Source organism: Panicum hallii, chromosome 8 (assembly GCF_002211085.1).
Source record: "Panicum hallii strain FIL2 chromosome 8, PHallii_v3.1, whole genome shotgun sequence".
Lineage (NCBI taxonomy): Eukaryota > Viridiplantae > Streptophyta > Magnoliopsida > Poales > Poaceae > Panicum > Panicum hallii.
The window spans coordinates 42653972-42667559 of NC_038049.1; the positions used below are offsets into that span (position 1 = coordinate 42653972).

Sequence of the window (13588 nt, forward strand, 5' to 3'; positions counted from 1 at the left end):
ACATGATATGAGCTGAGAGCCTCAATTCTCTTGCAATGCAACCGGCTATACACCTACTATACCCACCACAGTTTGCACGCAAGACGCAATATATTGCTTTTCCGGATATTGGTCATCTATATAACTCTTACAGACCACATCCACTCGGACACAATGACATTGTAGACTAAGCAGATAACTATTTTTATTTTAGGTGTAGATGAGTGATGCAATCCTCTCATTCTCATGTAAAACAGAGACAATAATCACCGTTTACAATGGATAGGAATGAGGGACACCGAGGAAATAACATTGTCATGGTAACGGGCTGTGGCACCGGTAGGTAATAGGGAATTTACAGAGCGGGAGATTGTTGGAAGTTCTAGCCCTCTTCCTAGTGTGGAAGATGAATTAGAGGCAAGTACTTCCCTGCAGGACCCTGATTCACGCTTTTTTTTGTTCCTTCAGAATTGAGCTTTGACAACCAAATCTTTGAGCTTTTATGGCATCAAAGTTCCAAGATATATCCTAAGGATAATTCCAAGCTCCTAAGCTACTGACAGGCAAATGTTTCTGCAACCAAATGGCAGGATGTCTCATATGTTTTCAACCGTAGGAATTTTGATCAGTGAACAATGTAGGTGATACATATCCCATCTTTTTCGCATGCAAGTGTTCAATGTCATAGTATACGAGAGATATAATATTTTCCTGATAGAAAAGAACTCCTATGCTTTTTTTACCAGTATAGTTTATATTATACAATGAGCACTGTACTATTGTCTTCACCAATGGGCACTGTACTATAGTCTTCAGAGGATAGAAATCCTGCATCCTTCCAATGTTAGTGTTTACTAAACATTCTGCATACTTCAAATGCTACTGTTTATGTTTGACATTGCGGTACAATTTGATCTTGAATCAAAAAGTCTGTTCATTCAAATTGATTATAGTTTAATATTCAGGGGAAATGATGATGACTTTTGTTTAAAGATGCTTGATATAACCTCATTTACAAGTTAGTTGAAGTATTCTAATTTCATCATATAAATTTAGGTGGCCACGCACATATTCTATATCTTATAAACAAAGAATTTGTTTGTTTAATCTGCAGGATATCCTAGAAGACCGTGAGAAAAAATCCGAAGAATGAAGCAAAGAGGGAGAAGTGAAATACAAATTATCTTCAAGCATCAAGCTTTTAAAAGAGATTCCAAATGTATAAAAACTAGGGTAATATGTAAGGTTTTCATTATGTTAGATGATTGATTGTTGACTATATTTGATCTAATAGAAAAGGATTATTTGTTCCCGTGAGGTTTCCGTGCTGTGTACTTTGAAATGTATCCGTAGTGAAAAAATGACTGTGTATATAAGAAGAGACTACCAAATAATGCCCTCCGTGATGTCATATTCAAACTATATTTGAAATAAGAAAGAAGAACGGATCGAAGAAAATGGATTTAATTAAGTTGCTCGAGATAAAATGCAAAATATCACTACAAGCTTAGACACGTAATTTACCATATCTAAAAAAGCATATCATGTCTTCTAGACACGCTTAATAAAAATGTATCTATAGTTCTTGACACGGTCCGTCTGGAGACGCTCCAGATACGTTTTAGTAAAATGTGTCTATACTCCATTAGATATGAACTAAAACGTATCTAATCTACAAATAAAATGTATCTATAGAGGGGTTTTCTTGTAGTGAGAATGGCATGAGACTCCCAACATCAACAGATACATGAAGCCCGTTTCATATGGCTGCGGCTCCTCTAAAAATGGCTTCGGCTGCGGTTCCTCTGGTGGAGCTGAACCCGTTTTGAAAAATATTTGATGAAATGGTTTCTCCCTATTTTTTATAAATGGATTGAAGAGGTGAAGCCAATGAAGCTAGTATTTCTGGCTCCTCCTGCGCGGTGTAAGCCATTTCCGGCTTCAGGATGTATGAAGCCGTTTTCAAAATGCCTCTTTGGTACAACTTTAGGTGAAGCCGTTCATGGAGCCGTTCCAGAAGCTCTGCCAAAGGGGCTCATGGTCTCATAGAGCTCCAAATATGGGGCGACTAAATAATAATTGTCTAGCCCAAAGGGAAGGAGAAGACGAAGGATTCACTTCTTCAACACTACCACTGTCTCCTGTTCAACGTTTTGAGAGCTCAGTCAGGGATTGCTGGCCTTGAAATGTTGCTTGACAACTAGTGCCTGCATCTATAAGTTAATCCAGAGATCTTGTAGCAGAAATCGCTGGAAGACTATGGTGGAACTTTGTCATCTATGAATCTGTCTCTTTTGATCTTGCTGTCCAGGTCAAGTGATCTCTTCATCTCGCTGCCCAGGAACCACAATGTCCTTGTCGCATTGGATACGCAATTGAGCAGCTAGACTTAAGTACATCTTGCTCCCACTCTACCGTTATGACAATCAATATATTGATTCGTATATACTGGAAGTAAACGATGTTAATTTAATCCTTGTTGGAAGTTAAATACAATGACAAAAAAAAATTGGTCCATGCTCAATGTTTTCACTATATCCTAGGCTGAAGAGAACATTTTAAGCTTAAATTCATGGGATATATTTTGCTAATTAAATCTGTAATGACGCCTAGTGTTGCATCCTGTTAATTAGATTCGCAACGTTACGTGTATTTTTAGATTGAGAACACCAGATCTCAGCCGCTATGATTTGACCGTGTACCAAATTGACAGCTTGACCTTACTGGTTAACATGGTGGGTTCCTCAGACTCTGAGATTAGTATGGGTATAGATTATTTTTCTTTTTTTCTTTTTTTGAAGCGATAGATGGATGGCAAGCCACAGTGTCAGTTCATTTATTTTGAAGTTCGGTAGGTTCAATTTGATGCTCAACTTTAAGGACAGCTTGTGCAAGGAGAACTGTTGGTCCACTGAGATGTAAATTTAATTAGAAATCAGCACCTACTCTTCTCTGTTTTTTCACACGTATAGTTACCGCCCAACCTGTTACATATATCCTCTCCATATACATTCATCGACAATGGGATTGGAATGAGGGACATCGAAGAAATAACATTGTCATGGTAACGGGCTGTGGCACCAGTAGGTAATAGGGAATTCCCAGAGCAGGAGATTGTTAGAGGTTCTAGCGCTCTAGGCAGTGTGGAAGAAATTAAACACCCAATGGAACGCCATCAGACTCCCAACATCAACAGATACATGGTCTCATAGAGCTCCAAAGATGGAGCTACTAACTCCTGTTCAACGTTTTGAGAATTCAATCAGGATTGATGACCTTGAAACGTGGCTTGACAACTAGTGCCTGCATCGATAAGTTAATCCAGAGATCTTGCATTGTAGCTGAAACTAGAAATAATGGCCTTGCATGCATTACCCGTGGTATGCACATCCTACTATTCAATCGGTTAGTTAGGGAAGTACAAATCTTAAAGCCATTAAGAAAATGCCAAGCCGTTGTATTGGTTCGTCTACTTTCATGGTCATTTACTTCAATTTTACGTGCAAAATGAAGGGTAGATGTTCAAGGAGATCTGCTGGTCCACTCAGGTGTAAACGTAGTTCTATGAAATCACCCACCTACTATTATTCTTTTTTTCTTTGCACACTCAAGCCTCTCAACTTATTAGCCACTCTATATTTGTCTCACTGTTCGCCTACACGACCGTTTAGCCAGTATACACGCCGTGTAAACGTTATACAACGGCCAGCCGTGTCCGTTTAAACAGTCGTTTACCCCGTTTAATAACCGTTTAATCTATTTAAATGGCCGTTTAGTCCAAATAAATAGCTAAACGGTAGGCGACCGACTGTTTAGTGCGTACTGTTTAGGCTAACACTCTGCAACATTACCCCACCATCTAAATTTGCTATGATGCCGAGCAGCTTTCTCAATGGGAACGACTGGTACCAGCAGAAGCATGTTGGCTGTAGTCATTCGCATGTGAATGATCAAGGCCGGAACTCATCCATATTCTAACAAAAAAAATCAGCAGAAGCGTGTTTCATTGAAGTGGCTGAAGATGGAAGACCATGGTGGAACTTCTATGCGTCTGTCTCTTTCGATCTTGCTGTCCAGGTCTAGCGATCTCTTCATCTTGCTGCCCAGGAACCACAATGTTCTTGTCGCAGTGGATGCGCAATTGCGCAACTAGACTCAAGTACATGATTAGTTTGTTACACCGTGTGTCCACTCTGTTGCATCCTGTTAATTAGATTCCTATCTCTTAAGATTGAGAACACCAGATCTCAGCCGCTATGATTTGACCATGTTACCAAATGGACAGCTTGATCTTACTGGTTAACATGCTGGGTTCCTCAGAGTCTGAGATTAGTATTGGTATAGATTCTTTTTCTTTTCTTTTCTTTTTTTGAAGCGAAGTATGGTTATAGATAAATGGATGGCAAGCCATAGTGTCAGTTCACATATTTTCAAGTTCATTAGGTTCAATTTGATGCTCAACTTTAAGGACAGCATGTGCAAGGAGAACTGCTGGTCCACTGAGATGTAAATTTAATAAGAAATCAGCACCTACTCTTCTCTTTTTTTCACACGTATAGTTAGCGCCCAACCTATTATATATATCCTCTCCATATACATTCATCAACAACATATCCCACCTGAATTTGACATGATGCTGATGAGCAAATTTCTCAATAGGAATGAGTGGCATCAGGAGAAACATTTTCTCAAAAGGGTCGGACTTGGAAGGTGACTCAAGGACTATGTCGTCCATGACTCCAATCCCTTTTCGTCTTGGTATCTAGCTAGCTACTTTCACATATAAAGATTGGAGTCTTAATATGTGTTGGAATGCAGCAGAAAAAGGACTGATGTCCTGGGGCACGCTAGCGTGCGTACTCTTCTTCTACGAGACTCCATCCAAAACCACCGCTTGCTCGTTGGTTGGTGTTCCATTCTGTTATCTCATACTGTGCTGCCTTCTTCCTTCTTCATTGATCTTTCCTGAAGGACCTCTCACTCTCTGGAATGTCCAATTAACCGATGTTTAGTGGTAAAAAAACAGTTGGCGGGTCTTTTGTATGTCTTGTCCGGAAAGAGGAGGATAGAAAGAATAGGGAGTTAGGGCTTCAGTTTCCTCTGTGGCCAGTTTAAACTTCAAATCATTTGCCGACATGCGGACTCACTTCTCTTTTATGGGATGAGATGAGAACTGAGCTGCTTTGCTCGTGTGATGACAACAGCGAGATCCGTTTCTGGCTTGTTGGTCAAAATGCACCTTCTCGCAACTCTAGTTGCCGATCCGATCTTTGTTGAAGATTGTATCCATGCCATCTCAGAATTCCCACTTCTAAACTTGTTCATCACTCACAACTCAAAAGACTTGCAGCAACTTTGTACGTTCGCTCCCCACGTCCGAAGGTTTACCCGCATCACACAAAGTCCATGGTAGCAACAAGAAACATCAAATGAATTCTTTCATCGTAGCAGTCTCAGCAGCACAGCACACATCCAACAACTACAATGGTTTCTGGACAAACTTTACGACTACAGTATGGTACGAAATCAATTGTGGACACTAGCAATGGTTCTGGTCCTCAAACTAAGATGAAAAACCACCACATCATGTGGCGCAACACAACTCTAGCACAGGTTCTAACTTTCATCCGTCGTACTGCTCCGCAGCAAACTTGTCCTCGGGGTAGAACACAGCCACCACCTGATTCCCGCCAAACTTCCTCCCATGCATGCCAGTCTTCGCCTTGGTCGATCCTTCCACATCTGCATATTCCAAAAACACCTGCAGCGCGGCACAAGTTCATGAATCAGGATTGAAGACAACTCAGTGTAAACCAAATGCTATGCTCAGATTGAAGAGTTGACAAGAACTCACCTTCCCAACTCCAGCAACAGGAGCACCGCTGGGGTCAGGCCGTGGGATTACAACTTTCACCAAGTTACCTGTCCAAGTGTTAGTGAGTATATCCATAGAAAAACAGGGTGATAATAATATACATGATTAATCAAACTCAAAAGAATAGTGTGTCTTCTGTAGGTTAAGGCCCGATTGCCAATATTGCATAGGTCGGACTATAAAACACTCTGCAATGGCATTATGGGGGACTACAAAAAAGACACACAAAAAGACAAACACACAAAAGGAAACCAGTTCAGTAACTGAGGGAAGACAATCAAAACTATTATAAAACAGAATATAAGAGCTCGAAACAAGAGGGGAGAGAAGTCCAGGGTTTCATGCAGTATACCGTATTTGCGCCCTTCTTCCCTCATGTCCTCCACAATGTCCTCATATTCCTCATCATCTCTCAGTTCATCTGCTGTGACTACCTGTGTCAGGCATACAACTTTTGTTGGAAGGGCACCTCCAACCTGGTACACGAGTTTCTGTTCACAAAGATTGCAGTCAGAAACTGAAACGATAATACAAACATCGTCATTACATAAAAGATCTCTTTATTTGCCAAAGCAAGTTTAAATAAAGGGCTTGCTTGTACCTGCATTTGCACCTGTTGTTGTGCCTGAATCAGGACACTGTCTTGCTCTGGCCTAGGCTGATTAGCTCCTTGGTTCGCCCGCCTAACAGTAAGGGTCTTGTCTCCCATCTTGATGCCATTAAGAGCAGCACAGGCAATGTCGGTAACAGTAAGATCCTGGTAGACACAGAATGCATAACCCTTCGAGTTACCAGTTTCCCTATCCTTCACAAGATCAAATCCACGCAGAGGACCAAAGGATTCGAGCAACTCCCGCACTTGGGCCTCAGTGAAGTAATAGGGTAGTCCACCCACAAAAATGCGATCTGGACCTTCTAATCCTCCAGCAGAGCCAGGGGTTAAGCCAACAGCAGCAAGATTAAGATTGGGGTTTGGCTGGCTTGGGCCCAGCGCAGCTGCTAGGGAAGGATTATAGTCCGTGGGCCTTCTAACCTTCACCGGTGCTCCCTCGAACATTATGCCATCTAAGGCCATTGCATTGCTTGCTTCTTCCACAGATCTCATCTCAACAAAAGCAAATTTCTTGTCATGGTTTATGTAGACATTAAGAACAGCATCACCTGGACCAGCTGTGTTTCCTCCAATAGCTGCCATAACTCCATTGAAGAATATGGCAACAGTCTGTGTGAAATAATACCAAACTGGTAAAGACGGTAGACAAAAAAACAGAAACAAGTGGAAATAAAATTAAGGTAAGTATTTACCTGCTCATTAGCAGTTGGAGGAAGTCCACCAACATACACACGCCGAGCATGTCGAGTAGCCTGTTGTGTCATGGCTTGTGGTTGAATAACAAGGGGATTGATCTGATGCAAAGGCAAGACAAAATAAGGAATCCAAAAACAACATCAAAATAACTGAAGATAGAAGTGTCTGTCTCTGAGACAAATCATTTTGCAAACACCATTTCATTACCAGATCATGACAAAATGTACCAATCAAAGTATAAGCTAGTTAAGTAACCCTGAAGGGAAACATTACCTGTCCCAAATTATATAAGTTTGGAAACATCCCTGGAATAGGAGGAGTTACTCCAGGCAGCTGACCTGCAATTCATCAACAGAAAACTGTTTATAAGATAAAGAAAATGGAATTTCTAGTAAGCGCATCACGCAACAAATAATACATACCCACTATTGCTACAAAGCCAACATAGACAAATTTTTCCACACTCCACATAGACAAATAGGGTAGCATATTGTTTTTAAAAAATTACTGAAATATTAGCTTTGAAAACTATCATAATGTAATACATGCAGATACAAAGACGAACAAGATATCAAACCAGAGTGTCCTCGTACGTTAAAGCTACAGTAGCCAGCCCTTTCCATTGGCAGCAGATGGACAAAGTGGCCCAAGATTGCCTTCTAACCATAAACATACACAACAAAAAACAAACACCAAGAACAAACAAGAAAAATTTTGCTCAGATTCAATTAACATTCATAAAAAAATTAAAAATCAGAATTCACAGGTCTTTTGTTCAAACAAAATCAAGGATTCATAGCACAAGGATTACCAAGCCTTAAAGGCATCCAGTTGTTCTAATCAGCAGGTCCCTGATGGGACCAGTTCCTAGAGCTCAAGCCCAATTTCTGGAGACAAGCCAGAAAGAACCTTACTTGCTAAGTAAAATTAGGCAAAAAAACGAAGAATGGAGTTTATACTTTGCAACGCTAAAACCTAGTTTAGACTTTAGAAATCGCCACTGCTAAGATAATAGAAAGAACAATAAACTTACTTAATATTTTTTACTATTGTGTATGCATGATAACTAATCAGCAAGTCCACTGGTGTGCAACTCCAATTATAAATATATGTAAAAAAATGGAAATTACAACACCAAACTATGAGATTTGTAACATACCAGGAACAGCACCAGCAGCAGCTATAGGCATCGTCGGTTGTGGCGGTGCTTGGTCAAATCCACTCACACGCTTGCTGTTTAAAACAACAGATGTTAGCAAGTACTGAAACCACAGAGTAGGTTGCAGATACTCCCTTTGCTTCTAAATATATGAAGTTTAGGACAAGCTATTTGAAAATAGAGGGATAAGATGTAGTACAATAAAACCACAGACCATGTCTAGAAAATAATAGGTCACGTCAGAAAAATTGCATCAACCAAAAAAGCATCATTATCCAAGTTAAGTTTTGGAAGCAAGGAATCAACACATGGCAATTAAAAAATGTACAATTACTGTCAGTTTTCAACATGCAAAACCCAGAAAACAACTAATTCTGGAAAGAGCATGTACACAAGGCATCAAAGCACAAGACAAAATTGTCTATTCAAAAACCTATAGTGGCATTAACAAGGCAACAACAGAAATCAAACTAGAAACAAATTGAGAGAGCATCCAATTATGCACCTCTTTGAACGAGAGCGTGAACGAGATCTAGATCTTCGGTCACGATCACGGCTCTTAGACGGGGAGCGAGAGCGCGACCGATGCCTACGGTGGCCATCTCTTTCACGATCTCTTCTCCTGCATTATCAACCATACATCAGATTTCCGTTGCAAGTACCTTTGTGCTTTTCTGATTTTACAACAACGTTCATTATCAAGAAACATATATCCTCTTTTGATTTGAATATATTCTTCTTGACTGCATGGTTTCGCCATTGCAATATGAAGACCCGAGTTTCCAGAATATAGCTTGCCAAAAAAATTTGGCTAAGGAAAGTGAAATAATTAACAACCAGCAATGCATATACTGTTCATAACTGTTTAGTCTCAGATGAGAGTCAATAAAGGCATCACAAAGCCTAGACAAATCTATAGATGACCAATGAATTGCAAAGTGTTCCAGTGATCAAAAGATCTTCACTAATTAGGTTGCTTAGAAATATCGATAGATTACAGTGCATTAGTATTACAGTTTCAGAAGACTATGACAAGGTAAAACCTAGATTGCTCAGACACATAATATATTCCTGCAACTTTTAGAATCTCTTGAACATAGATTATCGAGTTAGATGGCTGGGCAGGATAGCTTTGGGGTCATCAATTCATTAAACAAGTTTAAGACTAGCCAAAAAATCTCACAAAGACAGAAGCAGGATTTGCAAAATTAAGTTACACTTGCACAAATACTTGGCCAATTACCTTTCAGAATCATGGCTCCTGTGACGGTCACGATCATCACGGTGGCGGTCACGATCATCGGAACGATCACGGTGTTCCCTTTTCTCGCTACGCTCGCGGCGATCCCTGTGGTGGCGATCACGATCCCTGTCCCTGTCACCTCTTTCGCGGTCCTTATCCCTGCCCCGGTCCCTCTCCCTCTCTCGGCCACGGTCCCTGTCGCGCTCCCTGTCCTTGCCCTTATCACGTTCTCTGTCCCTTTCTCGGGATTTTGAGGAACCACTGTCATGCAACTGTGTCTCGTGCTAAAGAAAGTAAACAAAAAAAATCAATTAGTCAGGTGACTTATCCAAAGGCAACAACTGTAAACAGTCACACTAATCAGGCAGACAGAGATCAATACTGCCCCCATCAACCCACGAGCAGCAGCAACTAATCCAACAACTCGTCAAATATAACCCACCTAACACTAAGCCGAACCAAATGTTAACCTCCCAGCAATCAAATGCCAACATGCAACCTATTTTGTATTCGATCCAGTGGCATTATAATCACAACACGAATTATGGAGCTTAATGCAGAATAAATAAGATGATAAGCTATCTCAAGCATTGTAAAAGTTTGTCATATCAGCCACCTCCTGATTCCTAATATCATCATCAGGATTAAAAGAAACGGAAGATTTCCTATGGTTCCATCCAGCTCACTAGACCAAAAGACGGTGATTCCAACTCTTAGAGCCTAATTTGTGTTTTAGTATTATGTCCATTCTCCAAGAGGAAAAACAAATCACATCTCGGCATAACCGCTGGCTCCGCAAACACGACGCCCCTACTGAACCAATCGAACCCAGCACAATGGACCACCCAAGCCAAACCCCTCGCGCCCGCATCGAATTCGAAAACCGGTACGGTACCGCCTCGGAGCCACACGCAGGGGGGCGGGCGCATCAGATCGGGGCCGCGCGCGCACGAACCTGGGGCTGGGAGGCGCGGCCGTCGGCGTGGTCGGAGAACCCGGTGGGCTTGGCCGCGGCGGGCGGTGAGCCGGCGCCGGCGGCGGGGGGAGCGGCGCCGTACTCGGCCTGGGCGTGGGCGCCCGCGTCCCCGGGGGCGGGGCCGCCGTTGCCCTCGTAGCGCTCGTCGTACTCGGCCATCTCGCGGCGACGCGGCGGCGGGTTGGGGAATCTTTCTCCTCCTCCTCCTTTTCTAATTCGAGCTAGGGTTTGGTGGGTTGGCTGGGTCGGAACTCGGGAGGCGGACTTGGAAGGAGGAGCGCGCGTGGGGGGAGAGGGGGGGTCCCGTTATATACGAGGCTCGCGCGGGTTCGTGGCGGTTTGCGAGGGGCGGGTGGAGGGGGCGGGTCACTGGCCGGTGGGCCCGGGGGAGTTCGAGTCGGTGTGGGCTCTCGGCCGCCTGGGCTGTTGCTGCGTGCTCGTGAGAGAGGGGGTGGCGGGCCTGGGCTTGCCGCCCATCCAACAACCAAACTGTTCGCAGGCCAGCCTACGCTCGGGTGCGGGACGAAGCCTTATTTCGTTTCGTGCACTGTTAACAATGTTTTTCCAGAGAGCGAGCCCAGCCCATGAAGCATTATTGGTCCAGCCCATGCAACATTATTGTACTGTTCCGGGCATCTACTGTGCCACCTGGTTTTTCTTTTTCTTATACGTAGCTGATGTATTTTCAGGATATTTAGAAAACTTCTTTTCGTTTACGTTACTTGGTATATTGGGTGTTTTAACTAAGTTTTCTAAATATGTGATTTTTTTTGTTACATTAATTTGTTTTCCTAACTTATCGTTAATCTAACCTAATTGGATTGCTTGTACAGCTTTTTTTTAATCTTCTATGCAATATTTCTTATTGTTATAGTGATCTTCATTTATGCGTCTTTATTTTTGCACCGCCGCGGTATATGTTGGATAGTTAAAGTGGTGAAATCCCATTGTTTTGGCAACACAAGACAATTGTCACTTTATAAATTTTGAGATGTTCTATAATATCTTTTTGAAAGTATCCTTGTTATTGTGCGACTGTTCATGTGTACAAAATAATATAATAACTCTTTTTATTAGCTTCATCATTCCATCAGGTAGCACAGTATGTCACTGAATTGTGGTCATCCATTGATAGTTCAATACAAACTACTTCTTGCGACATGAAGATCAGCATGCAGCAAATCCATACCCCACATAACATGGCTAAATCACCCCCAATAAAAATGCAGTTGATGGCTAGCTAGTTCATCTAAGCATCACATTTATGCATGGTAACTAGACAAAATGTCATTGGCAATGTTCTTGGCATCGATGGCAATACCAGCCAGGCCTCTCCTTGCCAAACCAGCACAATACAGCCCATTGGCACCCTTCCAATGATTTGGAAACTCTTTCTTTGGCAATCCAGCATTATTCAGCATGCTTTCGCCGTTCTGAAATCACCAATTACAAAAAAAAAGGATATATAAATTTATGACACAACTGCAATATAAAATAGTTTAACTGCAAGGGAAAAAACAAACATTAGCATTGGTACCTTGAGCCACGTATTTGCTGTGCTTTTATATCCAGTAGCAAATACAATGACGGCGAAAGCGCTTTCTCTACCATTTTCAAATTCAACTATGCTGCCCTTGATTTTGGAAATATTTCCAAGCACCTGAAATGTTAAATAAACATGAATAAATTGATGGAGAAACTTTATTATAAAAAAGTTTGTCACTTCAGAAAATATGCTCACTTTGATAATCCCTTTCTTGATTAAACCCACGGTCCCAACATCAATCACAGCAGATCGACCAGTTTCTGCCTTGAGTTGGAGAGGACCTGCTTTTGGTCTCACGATTCCATGCCTTGACAGGTCACCAAACACAAAATTTGCCAACCTCACAAGAAGGCCATCCACAACATTCACCGGAATATGCTGGACTAATGTCATGCCCAACCGTATTATTTCTTTTGTCATTACATGTACCTGCAAGCATATAACGTATCACATAAATATATTTGTAAGGGCACAACAACATAGATGCGTAAGGATCATTATATTGGTCCTTTTGAAAGTGTTGTGGCGCCATTTTTCACGTGTTTAGTAGTATATCCATACTTTTTTCTTTGGAAAGCTTATGATGAATTAAAGCTCATCCATTATGAATGCTGCTTTAACTCAAATTAAGAACTTTGTCACACAATTCAACTCGAGTTGCATTTGTGCTACCAAATGCAAAAAGGAATAGCACACATACCGGGCTACGAACAACAATGGATGTATTGGCACCATGGGATGCAAGGTCGTAGGCGATCTCCATTCCAGAGTTGCCACATCCAACCACGAGTACATTCTTCCCCGAGTAGGCGGCACCAGATCTGAACCTGGATGAGTGGATAGCCTCTCCAGCAAAGTCACGTAGCCCGGGGATCACCGGAATGTTCTCTGCACTGTTCTCACCACTTGCCACGACAAGGAACCTAGCTGTGTACCTAACAACCACGGATGTTTTCATGTCACGCGCCACGCTGAACCAACACTTTCTACCTTCATCATATGAGCATGACTCAATGGCAGTTTGGTACTTTGGCCGGATGTCGAAACGCTCAATGTAATTATCTATGTACTTCACGAACTGATCCTTTGGGATGTAGGTTGGGGCATCTGCTGGGTAGGACATGTGGGGTAGCTCACAAAACTCCTTTGCAAGATGTAGCTTTAGGCGGTCATAAGCACGGTTGCGCCATAGGGATGCACTACAATCCTCACGCTCGACGATGACATGAGGGATTGAGAGCTTTGTGAGGCATGCCGCTGTTGCAAGGCCAGCTGGGCCTGCGCCCACGATGAGGACTACGGTTTGCTCCTCCATCGAGAACAAGAGAGCTGAAGATGGTGAAGCGATGTGAAGGTAGGCCTTTGGGGAAATGTTGATTGTTGTTTGCTTGATGGATTGTGAAGGCCTGCTTAAGAGAGGAGGAGTGTGTATATATCTTCCTTTGACGCGTTCATCGCTTTCGACTGCGTGGGAACGTGCTTGCGGTCAAATTTGGCAAAA

The 13588-nt window shown here is 42.2% G+C and overlaps 2 protein-coding genes across 3 annotated transcripts; both read right to left on the reverse strand.

Annotated features, from left to right (window-relative positions):
* Window positions 1–5386: 5386 nt before the first annotated feature.
* LOC112902512 (splicing factor U2af large subunit B) lies at window positions 5387–10814 on the reverse strand. 2 transcript variants are annotated; one of them, XM_025971635.1, is made up of 10 exons: window positions 10521–10814; window positions 9566–9849; window positions 8828–8944; window positions 8323–8396; window positions 7437–7501; window positions 7160–7261; window positions 6456–7076; window positions 6207–6345; window positions 5834–5901; window positions 5387–5740 (listed from the first exon to the last, which is right to left on the reverse strand). In XM_025971635.1, the coding sequence occupies exons 1-10, from the start codon at window positions 10698–10700 to the stop codon at window positions 5603–5605; spliced, it is 1788 nt and encodes a 595-aa protein (XP_025827420.1). In that variant the 5' UTR covers window positions 10701–10814; the 3' UTR covers window positions 5387–5602. The 2 variants fall into 2 exon arrangements, with proteins under 2 accessions (XP_025827420.1, XP_025827421.1); XM_025971636.1 differs by lacking the exons at window positions 8323–8396; window positions 8828–8944; window positions 9566–9849; window positions 10521–10814 and adding an exon at window positions 7757–7822.
* Window positions 10815–11636: 822 nt separating this feature from the next.
* Window positions 11637–13402, reverse strand: LOC112903349 (probable indole-3-pyruvate monooxygenase YUCCA10). The gene is made up of 4 exons (XM_025972592.1): window positions 12788–13402; window positions 12283–12516; window positions 12079–12201; window positions 11637–11974 (listed from the first exon to the last, which is right to left on the reverse strand). The coding sequence occupies exons 1-4, from the start codon at window positions 13400–13402 to the stop codon at window positions 11804–11806; spliced, it is 1143 nt and encodes a 380-aa protein (XP_025828377.1). The 3' UTR covers window positions 11637–11803.
* Between the last annotated feature and the right edge of the window lie 186 nt (window positions 13403–13588).

Bases quoted from the DNA above. Each gene is read 5' to 3' on its own strand.
- LOC112902512 (XM_025971635.1), bottom strand. From the start codon at position 10,700: ATGGCCGAGTACGACGAGCGCTACGAGGGCAACGGCGGCCCCGCCCCC. The intron at 6,346-6,455 runs GTACAAGCAAGC...CTTTGTGAACAG, and splicing joins AACAACAGGTGCAAATGCAG to AAACTCGTGTACCAGGTTGG. The intron at 5,741-5,833 runs GTGAGTTCTTGT...GCCGCGCTGCAG, and splicing joins CTGTTGCTGGAGTTGGGAAG to GTGTTTTTGGAATATGCAGA.
- LOC112903349 (XM_025972592.1), bottom strand. From the start codon at position 13,402: ATGGAGGAGCAAACCGTAGTCCTCATCGTGGGCGCAGGCCCAGCTGGC. The intron at 12,517-12,787 runs GTATGTGTGCTA...ATATGCTTGCAG, and splicing joins CCATTGTTGTTCGTAGCCCG to GTACATGTAATGACAAAAGA. The intron at 11,975-12,078 runs GTACCAATGCTA...TGGTGATTTCAG, and splicing joins CAGCAAATACGTGGCTCAAG to AACGGCGAAAGCATGCTGAA.